We start from the raw sequence: 15,571 nt of genomic DNA on the forward strand, positions 1-15,571 counted from the left end.
CTTAAACAAGTAGCCCTTATACAGCCTGGTGGTGTGTTTGGGGTCATTGTCCTGTTGAAAAATAAATGATGGTCCAACTAAACGCAAACCGGATGGAATAGCAAGATGTTGTGGTAGCCATGCTGGTTCTGTATGCCTTCAATTTTGAATAAACCCCCAACTGTGTCACCAGCAAAGCACCTGCACACCATCACACCTCCTCCTCCATGCTTCATGGTGGGAACCAGCCATGTAGAGTCCATCCGTTCACATTTTCTACAAAGACACAGTGGTTGGATCCAAAGATCTCAAATTTGGACTCATCAGACCAAAGCACCGATTTCCTCTGGTCTAATGTCCATTCCTTGTGTTCTTTAGCCCAAACAAGTCTCTTCTGCTTGTTGCCTGTCCTTAGCAGTGGTTTCCTAGCAGCTATTTTACCATGAAGGCCTGCTGCACAAAGTCTCCTCCCCTAATAGTTGTTCTAGAGATGAGAAGATGTGTCCAAACTTTTGGTCAATACTGTGTATGTATGTATATATATATATATATATATATATATATATATATATATATATATATATATATATATATACACAAACACACACACACACATATATACACACACACACAAACACACACACACAGACACACACACACACACACACACATATACACAAGCCTACATATATCTATGCGTGTAAATGTATAAAATATATAATATTTCTTCCTCTTTCTCTTTAAACTACTCTTGTGGCTCGGTTTTATGAGTATATTCTATATGTTAGTATTGCAGTTTAATATTGAAATGTAAATTTATTCAATGCTTGTGGTGCTAGTCCTACCATGACACTCTTTGGTATGTATGTATTTGTATACATTAATATGTATGTATGTGTATATTCTATACAATAATGAGAGCGTGTGTATGTATATGTGTATATGTATGTGTATGTATATATATGATATATATATGATATATAGATGAATACACACACTAAACAGTGTCGCAGCAGCTTGTGTGAGCCGAGATGTGTGCAGATATTGAATATATGAATTTTAAACTGCATTACTGTCATATACACAATGCTTATGAAGCCGATACTGCGCACGTGTGTGTCCAGCGACGTATATATACATGAGGTGGGCAGATTTACTACAGATCACTGATAAGATATCAGTTATGAGACTAGTTAGTGTTCAGTTCAGTGCCCCAGCGCGTTGTCACCATCCGGATAGAAGTAGATCATTATATTGGCATATAATGTATGACCTTGGAGAGCGGAGCAGACAGGTCTCGGCGCCGGATGTGTTGCAGGGCTTGTTGGTGCTCTGCAGCAGATTGATGGTGCGGCGCACGTGTCGGTGCCAGAGCTGCAGTACATTATAAAGACGAGGTGCGCTGCTGAGATATCGACCAACAGTGTGCTATGCTTACTGACTTAAGATGTTTATTTCTGGGGTAAATGAACCAAGTTCTCTAGAAATCGGGTGACCGGTCTGTGTGTATCATAGTTCTGCATCTTCATTTTCCATCACCTTTTTTATTTTATTTTCACCCTGATTTCATTTTGTTTAACCCATTGTGTTTCATATATTGTTTTAACATTCATTACTTTGCTTCCATATCTTATTTTAGCCCATCGCATGTACCTTAGCCCTATGGAAAATTTCATTGTCAGTCGATTGCTCACACCAACACACTCCTCCATAGCCAGAAGCAGGAGTATGGCCATGCTTAACGAACCATGCCATGACATGTCAGGTAATGTGGGATGGAAATCACAGGATTCAAGTATTTCATTTCTTATGCTTTCTTATATAGCGCCCACATGCCACCGCTCTGGACAGACATCATCATCACTGTTCCTCACAATCTAAATTCCCTATCAGTATGTACTTGTCATATGGAAGGAAACCCACACAGGAAGATGTTGTCGTTGGTGATATTTGAAATCAGGACCCCAGCACTACAAGGTTACAATAATAACCACTGAGCCACTGTGCTAACCACTGAGCCACCGTGCTGCCCACTGTACAGTGCTAACCACTGAGCCACCGTACTGCCCACTGTACAGTGCTAACCACTGAGCCACCATTCTGCCCCCTGTACAGTGCTTACCACTGAGCCACCGTTCTGCCACTGTACAGTGCTAACCACTAAACCACTATGAGCATAATACTGTCGGTGGGGGGACAGGAATCATACTTTATGGGAAAATCTGTTATTCAGGGTATAATGGGCTGGGCTGAATTACTGATGCCTGCAACACACATCCGTGCCTCCGGTACGTGTTTGGTATGTTTTTGCACGTACCGGAGACACGGAGACCAATGTTACTCTATGGTAGATGGCACACACACGTAAAATCACACGGAACGTGTGTCCGTGTCGTAAGTACGTGTGTGCGGTTTTCTACACGGACGACATGTCCGTTTTTGGCCGGCAGCACGCAGGCACGGACCCGCTATAGTCTATGGGTCCGTGCCTGCACGGACTACACACGGAGTATTTCTGTGTTCAGCACGTTTCTTCCGTGTGCGTTTTTAAATGAGCGATCTATTTTTTTTTTTCTTTTTTATTAAAGTCAGTCTACTTACCTTTTTTTTCTGCTGTTCTCAGTCATACTTATATTGGCGCTCGGTCTTTTTCTTCCCCCGGCTCATACCGCTCCCCGATCACCAGCGCGGCAAGGAACAGCTGTGCCGAAAATACGCGGCTTCAATTCATTTGAAAAAGCCGGCCGCTCATTAATCAATCTCGTATTCCCTGCTTTCCCCGCCCACAGGCGCCTATGATTGGTTGCAGTGAGACACGCCCACACGCTGAGTGACAGCTGTCTCACTGCACCCAATCACAGCAGCCGGTGGGCGTGTCTATAATGTGCAGTGAAATAAATAATTAATTAAAAAAAACGGCGTGCGGTCCCCCCCAATTTTTATTCCAGCCAAGATAAAGCCATACGGCTGAAGGCTGGTATTCTCAGGATATATATTACAATTAGCTCTGTCCGAACATGTATTAGCAGTAGCAGTGAGTTCTCACACTTAATTATGCCCAATAATAAATATTAGTGTAAAATAATAGTAGTGATAATAATGAGCAGAATGAATTTCGCTTTGTTGGTCCGGCCTTCCACAACAGTCACGGTGGTCCCTTAGAAAAATTAAATGCCCACCCCTAATGCATTAGTACCAAACAATTACAAAAACAAGTCTGTAAACCTTTTATTTGCCTCTTGAATCTGAATTACTGACATTTGCTGTAGTCAACCATTTATTCATTTTTAGTTCTTCATTCAACTTATTTTTTGTTTGTTTTCTTCATTCATAGTTCTTCTGAGTTAGAATTTTTTGTATCCATGCAAAACTATTCACACCCACTCATAGTATCTATATGGAGCACACTGTGTTATGCTAGTCTACTTGCAAACAAATCCACAGAAATGTGATGGAGCTTAGAATAGTGCCAAAGAAAATTGCAAATAAAGGATTAGATGTTTTTTTGGAAATGTTTGTGGACCTCTTTGTCCTAATTGTCCCTGTAGTGGTGCTTTGTAAGATCTGTAAAATTTGGAAAAACCCCTCACATTTTTCAATGCAGAACGGGTGGTCAGTAGGGATGATGGAATACCTCAAATATTCGGCTACGTCCATATTCGACGAATAGGTCGCCGCTATTCGACTATTTGCGAATATTCGATGCGCAATGTAAAGGGGGCTTTACACGATGCAATATCGCTAACGATTTATCGTCGGGGTCACGGTGTTTGTGACGCACATCCGGCGTCATTAGTGACATCTGTCAGGGCCGGGAGGACTGGTAGGCCCAGGAGGTGGATCCACTGGACCGTGCACCCCACCGGAGTCCTGGATGCACGGTAGCCGGAACACTAACAGGGCAGGGACAGCATCCCAGAGGGAACGGGTAGGACAAAGTCACTGGGGTCACAGAGTTCCTTCAGACAATGCAGGATACTGGTACAGGTGCCGAGTAGTAATGACAGGCAGTGGTACAGGACACGGCACAAGGGGACCTGAGCACCTAGCTCACAAGACAAGGCTTCAAGACACGTTGATCAGGCCCCGCCCACATGGAAAGGCCAGTCTTATATACCCAGCACATCCTCATGTCATTTCCTGCTGCAGGTGTGCTGGGCCTATAAGACCAGGAGAGTGGGCGTGGCCCGGTCCTATACAGAGGCATGAGTCTAAGGACGGCTTTGCACACTACGACATCGCAGGTGCGATGTCGGTGGGGTCAAATATCGAAAGTGATGCACTTCCGGCGTCACTTGCGATGTCGTAGTGTGTAAATCCTAGATGATACGATGAACGAGCGCAAAAGCGTCGTTATCGTATCATCGTTGCAGCCTCCGACATTTCCATAATGCCGTTGCCGCGACAGGTACGATGATGTTCCTCGCTCCTGCGGCAGCACACATCGCTGTGTGTGAAGCCGCAGGAGCGAGGAACATCTCCTTACCTGCCGCCGGCCACAATGCGGAAGGAAGGAGGTGGGCGGGATGTTTACATCCTGCTCATCTCCGCCCCTCCGCTGCTATTGGCGGCCTGCCGTGTGACGTCGCTGTGTCGCCGCACGACCCGCCCCCTTAGGAAGGAGGCAGGTCGCCGGCCAGAGCGACAGTCGCAGGGCAGGTGAGTGCATGTGAAGCTGGCGTAGCGATAATTTTCGCTACGCCAGCTATCACAAGATATCGTAACTGCGACGGAGGCGGGGACTATCGCGTGCGACATCGCAGCATCGGCTTGCGATGTCACAGCGTGCAAAGTCCACCTTAGATTCAGGGTCAGACTCATGAGACCAGGAGCAGGACGCAGGAGAGCACGAGCGGGAGCGGCAGCCATGACCGGTGGACACGTGGGCTGGATCAGTGGTTACGGAGCGGTGCAATGACGGTGAGACCGGACCAGTGGGTAAGGAGCGCTGCTGGGACACCGGGAGCATGACAACATCGCAGCGTGTGACACGTACGTGCGACCTTAAACGATCGCAAAAGAGACAAACATTGTCAGTTTTGGAGAGGTCGTCCAAACACCAAAAATCATTGTCTCGTACGTAGCGATGTTGTTCGACATTCCTGCGCATCACACATCGATGTGTGACACCGCAGGAGCGACGAACATCTCCTTACCTGCCTCCACCGGCAATGCAGAAGGATGGAGGTGGGCGGGATGTTACGTCCGCTCATCTCCGCCCCTCCGCTTCTATTGGCCGGCCGCTTAGTGACGCCGCAGTGATGTCGCTGTGACGCCAAACGCACCTCCCCCTTGAGGGAGGGATTGTTCAGCGGTCACAGCAATGTCGCTGACAAGGTTTGTGCGTGTGACGCTGCCGTAGCGATAATGTTCGCTACGGCAGCGATCACCAAATGTCGCACGTACAACGGGGCGGGTGCTATCGCGCTCGACATCGCTAGCAATCGCTAGCGATGTCACAGCGTGCAAAGCACCCTTAAGTCTATGGGAATCTTGAATAGTTGCCGAATAGCAACTATTCGGGCTTTCCATAGGCTTACATTGTGCAACGAATATTCGCATAGCGGCGACCTATTCGTCGAATATTCGCAAAGCCGAATATTTGTGATATTTGATCATCCCTAGTGGTCAGAGGTTTTCAGTGAGATGTTACCCAGTTGTCAGGATTGTCCTCTGGGATTGTGCGCTTCTCTGTTACCCGGTGCTTATATCTGGCATATCATTGGCGGTCTGTGGCCATTTTTAGCAGATGTATCATGAGACTGAGACAATACAGCAACTTATGATATTGCAACTAGGACACGCCACTTGTAAAAGAAACTCTGCAGATTTAGGTGTTTTGAAACTTTGCTGTAATGGGACCAGCTACTTGATGGTCGTAATACGACCACATTCACTTTATATAGTATTACAATGTATCGATGGCAAACTTGATGTATATGGCAGCCGTGGTCCGCGTGTACACCCGGCCTGACAGCAGTACAGTATAAAGTACAGCCACTTATTATTAGTCTACAGGATAATTAGAAAAAGCATGCTGCGGGCTGGTACAACGGATCAAAGATTGAGTTCTTTGCCTTCTATGATACCGACATCTTCCTGATGAATAAATAATCCTGACCACAGCTCATAGTGTCTCTTTGTTTTAGCTCCTGGTATTGAATCACACTAAGTTGTGTCCAAAATACACAAGATCTAATAGGCAGCGAGACAAGATAAATAACAAAGAGCAGTGTGATATCAGCAAGTTACTAAAATGTTACTTATTTACATCTGTGTTTCCCCTTTTCTTTCTTCCACCATGAACTGTTTCCTATACGTTCCTTTACTTCTTGCCTCTATACTATAACTCTTTAGTCTTCCATGTGTGTCCTCGTGTAGCCCCTGCTAGCCCTCTTAAATCTCCTTTCAAATCTTCACCTGCTCGGAGCGCGGATAGAAGAAGGACGGTAACGTCCCCCAACGGAACCGAAGGAATCAAAACCCCTACGTCTCCAGAGTCCATACAAGTATGTGACCCCGTCTATTAACAAATGTCTTGTTATTTATAGTCTCCAGTAAAACATCAAAGAATTGCACACATTACTTTTTTTCTGTCGAAAAGATAGAGAATGTATCAAACAGAAACCATACACTTTATACACAGATCCACATATATAAAGCTGTGTGTGTTCAAAGAACACTTATGTATTTTGTAAATACAGTACCATTATTTTATATATATATATATATATATATATATATATAAAATGGTATTTACTTGTGATTCATCCCCTTAATCTTTCAATCTTGCATCCTTTGGAGCGGGGGGGGGGGTTCAGTAGAAGCAGCAATGTTCAATGTCTGCAGTTTGTCAGCATTAAGTGTTATCTATTGACAGTTTTCAGTATTCTTAAGGGGAACCTGTCACTTGTTTTATGCTGCGCAAACTGCTGCATCATTAATCAGACCTAACTGCTTGATTACAGCCAGGTTTATTGTTCTGTGACACGCTCCAACGTTTCAGATAGGATGTCATTTAAAGATCCGGCCAGGGACCATAGATGGGGACTAGACTAATATGGCACTGCCCTGGATGGCTTCTCCCAGCACCACTGCAGATGATTGATGGGTCTCTCACTATGGGAGAACTAGGAGAAGCTGGCCAGAGGTGGCGCAGATTAGCCTGACTTCTAAGGGGTACTTTACACGCTGCGACATCGCAAGCCGATGCTGCAATGTCAAGCGTGATAGTACCCGCCCCAGTCGCAGCAGCGATATCTTGTGATTGCTGCCGTAGCGAACATTGTCGCTACGGCAGCTTCACACGCACTTACCTGCCCTGCGACGTTGCTCTGGCCGGTGACCCGCCTCCTTATTAAGGGGGCGGGTCGTGTGGCGTCACAGCGACGTCACACGGCAGGTGGCCAATAGAAGCGGAGGGGCAGAGATGAGCGGGACGTAAACACCTCCCGCCCCCCTCCTTCCTTCCGCAGAGTCGGCGTTAGACGCGGTGACGCAGGTAGGAGATGTTCCTCGCTCCTGCGGCTTCTCACACAGCGATGTGTGCTGCCGCAGGAACGAGGAACAACATTGTACCTATCGCTGCTGCCAAATTATGGAAATGTCGGACCCTACACCGATGATACGATAACGAAGCTTTTGCGCTCGTTAATTGTATCAAAAAGGATTTACACACTACGATATCGACTGCGACGCCGGATGTGCGGCACTTTCGATTTGACCCCACCGATATCACACCTTTCGATGTCGTAGTGTGCAAAGCCTGCCTAACTGTGGTACTCAGCCAATCTTTTCATATGCTCAGACATTTCAAAGAAAACATACTTTAGAGAAAGAGCTACCTGCCGGCAATTGTGCGGCCAGGATCTGATTTATGATGCCTGCAGTTTGGGCAGCATGAATCGGGTGACAGATTTCTTTTTAAATCCACCTCGTTTTATCAGAGGCACCAGCTGCACCTCTTTCAGAGTATCATGCTTTATACTGCAGCCCTGCTTTCTCAGATTAACTGCCCAGCATAACCATAGGAAGACAGTGCATTTACAAAAATGTCACTATAATTCCAAATTAACAAGCACCAGAGGTCGTCCCTAGTATTTATTCACCTGTATATTGTGTATTTTATTATTTATTTATTCCTCCCTGACATGCCTTTTGTCTAATCTTATAGCCTGAAAAATTAAAGAAAGAAAAGCGATCATCAACTCCTGTGCCAGCCTGCGCCTTAAATTCACCAGTTCGAAGATCTGAGTCTCCTGCAACGCTATCCAAGAGATCATCATCTCCTGCAACGCCGAAGTACGAACTCCGTACACTGTATATGTCCATGCTGAGCTGGATCCACACCCTGATCTGGACTACCATGTTTCCCCGAAAATAAGACAGGGTCTTATATTATGTTTTGCTCCAAAAAATGGTTTAGGGCTTATTGTCAGGGGATCTCTTATTTATTTATTTTTTTTGCCATGAACAACAATCCATATTTATTCTTGAACAAAAAACCTCAACATTTATTCAAATATAGTCATGTCGCATTCTGGAACATCAACACAACTCTCCAAACCCTGTGTGTAACACGTGTGTATCTATCTGTCTATTATTCATCTATCTATATATCTATCTATCCTTCTATATATCCTTCTATCTATTTATTTTTATATCTCTTATCTATCATCTATTATATATCTATCTATCTGTCTATTTAATATCTATGTATTATCTATCTCTTTTCCATCCATCCACACACACACTGCACATACATACCAGCCTGCCTCTTCACTGTTAGATTACTAGATAAACAAAAAGCCTATGGCACATATTGATATCACATAAGGACTACCATCCATAAATATGGTGGCAAGACCCTAGATCACTCCAAAATACATTTGAACAAAAGAGAAAAAGGAGTTTTTATAGGTCAAAAGTATAAAAAAATCTTTATTAATACATACTTAAAAATCCAGGGGGGAAGATGTAAGGTTCAACGAAAGAATCTATCGTAACGTGAAAAGACATACATTTGAACACGAGTAAAAATAATTAGAATAGATGTACAATGCATAAATCTCAAGTTCTATCAAATCACATTATACATAGACACAAAAACAAGTACATAAAAACACAAGCAAAGTAGACACAGAGGGTATTGCATGTTGCCAACACTGGGGGTATACTAAACCTCATATCTGGTGTCCATTAAGGTATGTATTAAGAGACTAAGAGCAACAATGGTTCAATCAACAATAATTAGGACACAGAGGAAAAATAGTAAATACCTACTAAATAGCTAGTGCCAGTTAAGGTGCAAGGTGAAGAACAAACTCCGCGTGGGAACAACCCCAACGTGCGTTTTGCATAGGTTATATCCGCTTATTCTTGGTAAGGTAGCACCTAATTATTGTTGAGTGAGCCATTGTTGCTCTTAGTAGCTTAATACATACCTTAATGGACACCAGATATGAGGTTTAGTATACCCCCAGTGTTGACAACATGCAATACCCTCTGTGTCTACTCTGCTTGTGTCTTTATGTACTTGTTTTTGTGTCTATGTGTAATGTGATTTGATAGAACTTAAGATTTATGCATTGTGCATCTATTGTAATTATTTTAGTTCATGTTCATATGTATATATTTTCACGTTACAATAGGTTCTTTCTTTGAACCTTACATCTTTTCCCCTCCTGCGTTTTTAGATATGTATTAATAAAGATATTGTCATACTTTTGACCTATAAAAACTCTTTTTTTCTTTTTTTTTTCACCTTTTAGATTCCTGCAGTGACCTTTGGTCACATGATGTTGTGTCACAAAGATCCTCTTGCAGTGTTATAATCAGGATATAAACCCTGGGGCCTCTTGAAGAATGGGGGCCCTGTGAAATTGCCCAGTTTTCTCTCTTTACCCCCAATGCCAGTCCTGTATACCAGCCTGTCTCCTCTTCAGTTCTTTTACACTCTTGCAATTAAGAGACCTTTGGTCACATGACTGTGAAGTCAAAGGTCCCTAAACAATCTGAACCGCAGAATGCAACTGCTGGGGTCCCTAAGAGAGTGGGGCGCTGAGAAATTGTGCAGTTTGACTCCCGCTAACACTAGCAATGACTATAGCTAGGGCTTATTTGTGGAGTAGGGTTTATATTTCAAGCATACTTATTTTCAGGTAAACACAGTAGTTCTTGTAAATTTATAGGGAATAATAACAGTTACTAAAAATCCTTTTCTTAAAGCTTTGTGTTGTGCCATTCCTTTGTTGTTCCTCCTGGAAATGTATGAATTGGCATCCAGGCATGTAGATTTCCCTTGACAAAGGGGAGCATCCTTACATTGCCCTAAATTGTCTGATCAGTACTAAGAAACATTTCCTACTGACAACATAAGTGCGAACACTATTTATTCATATGTTGTCTCTAGAAATGACAAAAGAATGGCGCAATAAAAAAAGAAGCTGCCCAAGATTTGTGAATTTGGAAATGGCGACTAAAACAAATGTGCTGGTACATGCAAAAGTTCCTGTTTAACTTTTATTTCCCAATTCTGATTGTAGGAATACATTTCAAGGGAAAAAGAAAATATATTTTAGTGTAATATTCACCTTAAGCAGTGATCCAGCTTTACATAGGGAACAACATACAGATTGCTGGGCATAATTCCTTATTATCATAGCGCTCCTAGATTGCTAAACCCAAAGATTGGGTATCTGTTAGAGGACATAACACTGTGGCATCTGCGAGAGGGGATACAATATAAGAGAGTGGTGTCTTTATATAGGTTTATTTAGAAACAATTCCACGTCCCACAGTTTATATGGTGAATGAATTACAATACTTTCTGTTTAGGCTAGTTTCACACTTGCGTTGTGTGGTATCCGTCGCATTGCATTGTGTGACGGATGTAACGGATTGCGCTGTTTCCCAAAGCGGCAGACTGCGACGACTGCCAAACAACGGAAGTGTGAAAGTACCCTTACACCACCTTCAGTCTCACTTGGTATCTTTTCACTTTCAGATCACTTTCCAAATCTTACTCGCAGTCCCCAGCCAGGAACAACAAGCAATACCCAGCATCCCCTGTCAAGTATAAATCTAGTCCAAGTCCCGTCCAGGATACACCAAAGAAGAAGGCCGAGAAACATCAGACATCTCCTAAAACAGAAGAACATCCAGCGGAAACTAAACCTGACAAAGCGGCTTCCCCTGGAGAGAAGAAAGAAACAAATGAAAGTCAGTGCTTAGTAGTCAAGATAACAAAAATGTCTTCCTGTAGTAGATATTATTAACCCCTTCAGTCCCGGGGCACTTTCCGTTTTTGCGTTTTTGTTTTTTGCTCCCCTTCTTCCGAGAGCCGTAACGTTTTTATTTTTCCGTCAATCTTGCCATATGAGGGCTTGTTTTTTGCGGGACAAGTTGTACTTTTAAATGAAACCATAAGTTTTACCATATGGTGTACTGGAAAACAGCAAAAAAATTCCAAGTGTGGAAAAATTGCAAAAAAAGTGTGATGGCACAATAGTTTTTGGGATCTTTTATTCACGGTGTTCACTATATGGTAAAACTGATGTGTGGGTATGATGCCTGAGGTCGGTGCGAGTGTGTAGACACCAAACATGTATAGGTTTACTTGTATCTAAGGGGGTTAAAAAAAATTCACAAGCTTGTCCAATAAAAGTGGCGTACGTTTTGCGCCATTTTCCGAAACCCGTAGAGTTCTCATTTTTTGGGATCTATGGCTCAGTGACGGCTTATTTTTTGCGTCTCGAGCTGATGTTTCTAATGGTAGCATTTTTGCGCAGATGCTACGTTTTGATCGCCTGTTATTGCATTTTGTGTAAAACGTGCGGCGACCAAAAAACGTAATTTTGGAGTTTGGAATTTTTTTGCCACTACGCCGTTTACCAATCAAATTAATTGATTTTATATTGTGATAGATCGGGCATCTCTGAACGCGGCGATACCAAATATGTGTATATTTATTTTTTTTAACCCTTTAATTTTCAATGGGGGAAAGGGGTTGATTTGAACTTTTAGGTTTTTTGTTTTTTTTTTTAATTTTTTAAAACTTTTTTTTTACTTTTTTTATTTTATTTTACTAGTCCCCCTAGGGGGCTATAGCGATCAGCAATCCGATCGCTGATCGCTATCTGCTGATCACAGCTATACCACTGTAAACAGCAGAAATAGTCACTTTCTTTTTTCCTCTGCTCCGTGCCGAGGAAAAAGGAAAGTGAAACTTCTTAGCAGCAGGCGTCATCACATGACCCTGTGCTACGATGGCAACCACCGAACGTCACGTGATCACTCACGTGACGTCCGGAGGGGGTGGCGGTAAGTAGAAAACATGGCCGCGCGCATATAGATCTCGCTGCCAGACTTTGGCAGCGAGATCTAAGGGGTTAATGTTCCGGGTGGAATGCGATTCCACTCGGAACATGTATGCACACATGTCAGCTGTTGAAAACAGCTGATATGTGTGCCGATCCACGCCACCTGCCCGCGGCAGGGGGCGGGGCTTACCGGGACACGATCCATGACGGAAAGATCCGTCCATGGTCGTGAAGGGGTTAATATTAATTCCTATAGTGATTTCATGGAGTTAGAAAACGCAAACATTAAAGGGGTATTCCTATCTCCAATATCCTATCCTATTATGTAGTAGAAATAATAATAATAATAATAAAAATAATATTCGCAAATATCTCCAATTAGAAATGTAGTATAGTTCTGATTCACTGTCACTTAGCTCATGTTTAGGGCATTGCTGGACCTTAGGTATAAATAGTTATGACAACGCATATAGTGACAGTTAAGGCGGCATTACACGCTACGATTTATCTGACGATATGTCGTCTGGGTCACGTTAGCGACGTCGTTGCGTGTGACACCTACGTGCGACTATGAATGATCGCAAATAGGTTGAAAATCGTTGATCGTTGACACATCGTTCACTTTCAAAATATTGTTCATTTGGAACGCAGCTGACATATTGGTACATTTGACACCCTGCAAACGACGAACAACATCCACACGACCGCCTTGGTCAAACAATATGTCGCTGAACGATTTTGCGTCACTTGTGCGATCGTTACGTGTGACCGCTAATAACCTATGAGCGATCCCGGCAAATCGTAACTATGATCTAGGCGTGTCACATCGCTAATGAGATTGTCAGATAAATCGTAGCGTGTAAAGCGGCCTTTAGTTAGTTAGTTGCTCGTGGTCATAACCATGGATACCTAAGGTCCTGTAATGCCCTGCACATGAGGTAAGTGACATAGCTAATCAAGAGAACTATACTACATATCTAATTGGAGGTATTTGCTAATATTATTATTATTATTATTACACCTACTACACATTGGGTAGGATCTTGGATATGCGAACACCCCTTTAATGTTTGCGTTTTCTAACTCCATGAAATCATTAGAGTAATTAATATGTTCACATGCAGCATTTTTGCTGCTTTTTTCAGTAGACAAAATCTTCTCTGTTAGCTCTAAAAGCATTTTCACTGCATTTTTATGCGTTTTGTTGGGTGCGGATTAAATGTGTGCTTTGTCTACAGTACATGTTTAATGAAGTTCGTTTTTATTCTTCAAAAACGCCTTTGCGTTTTTGCATCATTTTTTTCACTTTCTCATTGCGTTCCATGAGTGAAAAAAAACAATGAATGAATTGGCATGCTGTAGATATAAAAAACGCTGCAGTTTTCCAATTCAATCAAGAAAAAAGAGTGTGTGCATGAGATTTCTGAAATCTGATAGCCTTGGCTGGTTCTGTAAAAACTACTTTTAATTTACAATAAGAAAAACCACTGCAAAAATGCAACATGTGAACAAAGCCATACTGTACAGCCAAAAGCAAACTATATCCTTCTATAATTGTATCTATTAAAAGCTGTTGAAGTGTGTAAAGTATCCAGATGAGAGACCACATCTAGTGATATATAAAACACTGATCCCTTTTGGGAACGTTTTTGTTTGCTCACTCGTTTTCCTTTAAAAGATTACATTAAAAAGGTGCAACATGAATCTCTGTGATGCAAATGCACCTACTAGGATAGTACAGGGGTCATAGAATTTGGGTGAATCTTGCTTGAAACCCTTGGTTTCCTTATACAGACACATTAAGACTTGCAGTATTAGGTTCCTTCGGACGTCCATGATCATCGGTCCAATCTCAGATCACAATGCATGGACTGACCGCGTCTCCCGAGCGGTCTCATAGAAGTGCATGGTGATCTGAGACCGGACCAATGAGCAGACATCTGGAAGAACGCTTACTGAGAATATTTCATTCCTGTCTTTAGGCTTCAGCAAGATCACAGCAGGAACGACTGACGCAGACGAGGCAGCAAAAATCCTAGCGGAGAAAAGACGCCAAGCCCGTCTGCAAAAAGAGCAGGAAGAACAGGAGAGACGTGAACGTGAAGAATTAGAACGGTACGTCCGGAGTAACTGTATAATTATATTTATAGTCTTTACTTTTGTATTAGGGCTCATTCGGACGTCAGTTTGTGAGTTTTATCCGTATTTTTCATGCCTAGCTTTTGTACCTACTCAAGTCTATAAGGTTGTTCACATGTCATTTTTTTTTCGGGACCGAGTGATCAGCACAAACACAAAGAGGTGTCCAATTTTGATCCAAGTATCAGATCAATCTCACCAATGCAAGTCTGTGGGTCGGTCCATGCAAAAATTGAACAGCACTCGAATGCTGTCCATATTTCATAGACTGTTTGATAAACGAAACAAAATTTTTTTTTTTTATCCAGCAATTTAGACATTAATGGCTGTGCGTTGAGTTATTTAGAGCGCAGAACAAATTTACACTGTTATACAAGCTGTACACTGACTGCTTTACATTGTATCAAAGGGTCATATCTTCAGTTTTGTCCCATGAAAACATAAAATATTCACAAAAATATGAGGGGTGTACTCATTTTTGTGACATACTGTATATAATGTGTGTGTGTGTGTATAGATACATAGTGCCTAGAAAAAGTATTCATAGCCGTGAATTTTTCCACATTCTTTCACGTTATACCCACAAACATAAATGTATTTGTATTGGGATTTTATGTGATATACTAACACAGAGTAGCAAGTATTTGTGAAATGTAAGGAAATGATACATGATTTTCTAAATGTGTTAAAAATATAAATCAGGAAATCTTGATGTGCATTTGTATTCAGCCCCATGCTTTGTAGGAGCACCTTTCATTGCAATTAGTGCTGCAAGGCTTTTGTCTCTACCAGCTTTGCACACTCTTCCATAAAGACCAGATTTGTGAAGTACACTACTAATAGTTGTCCTGTGGACAGATTCTCCCACCTGAGTTGTGGATCATTGCAGCTCCTCCAGTGTGACCATGAGCCCCTTGGTTGCTTCTCTTATTAATGCTCTCCTTGCTTGGAATGTCAGGTTAGGAGCACCGCCATGTCTTGGTAGATTTGCCATAGTCCTTCCATCTTGGATGATGGATTGAACAGTAATTCATGAGATGTTCAGACCTTGGGCTACTTTTTAGAACCTAAACTTGCTTTATCTTCTCCACAACTTTATCCCTGAGCTGTCTGGTGTGTTCTTTGCTTGTCAT

At 42.5% G+C, this 15,571-nt stretch overlaps 1 protein-coding gene across 10 annotated transcripts in view; it reads left to right on the forward strand.

Moving 5' to 3' along the window:
• MAP7D2 (MAP7 domain containing 2) overlaps nt 1-15,571 on the forward strand; it is a 185,484-nt gene that overhangs the window by 143,715 nt on the left and 26,198 nt on the right. For 5 of the 10 annotated variants that reach the window (XM_075335423.1, XM_075335419.1, XM_075335427.1 and 2 more), the window contains 5 exons: nt 1,619-1,744; nt 6,337-6,488; nt 8,153-8,280; nt 10,985-11,199; nt 14,282-14,414. In XM_075335423.1, the coding sequence (XP_075191538.1) occupies nt 1,619-1,744; nt 6,337-6,488; nt 8,153-8,280; nt 10,985-11,199; nt 14,282-14,414 (754 nt within the window). The remainder of the gene's footprint in view (nt 1-1,618; nt 1,745-6,336; nt 6,489-8,152; nt 8,281-10,984; nt 11,200-14,281; nt 14,415-15,571) is intronic. The other 5 variants (XM_075335421.1, XM_075335426.1, XM_075335424.1 and 2 more) reach the window with 2 other exon arrangements.

The sequence above is a fragment of the Anomaloglossus baeobatrachus genome, chromosome 2 (genome assembly GCF_048569485.1).
Source record: "Anomaloglossus baeobatrachus isolate aAnoBae1 chromosome 2, aAnoBae1.hap1, whole genome shotgun sequence".
Classification (NCBI taxonomy): Eukaryota; Metazoa; Chordata; class Amphibia; order Anura; family Aromobatidae; genus Anomaloglossus; species Anomaloglossus baeobatrachus.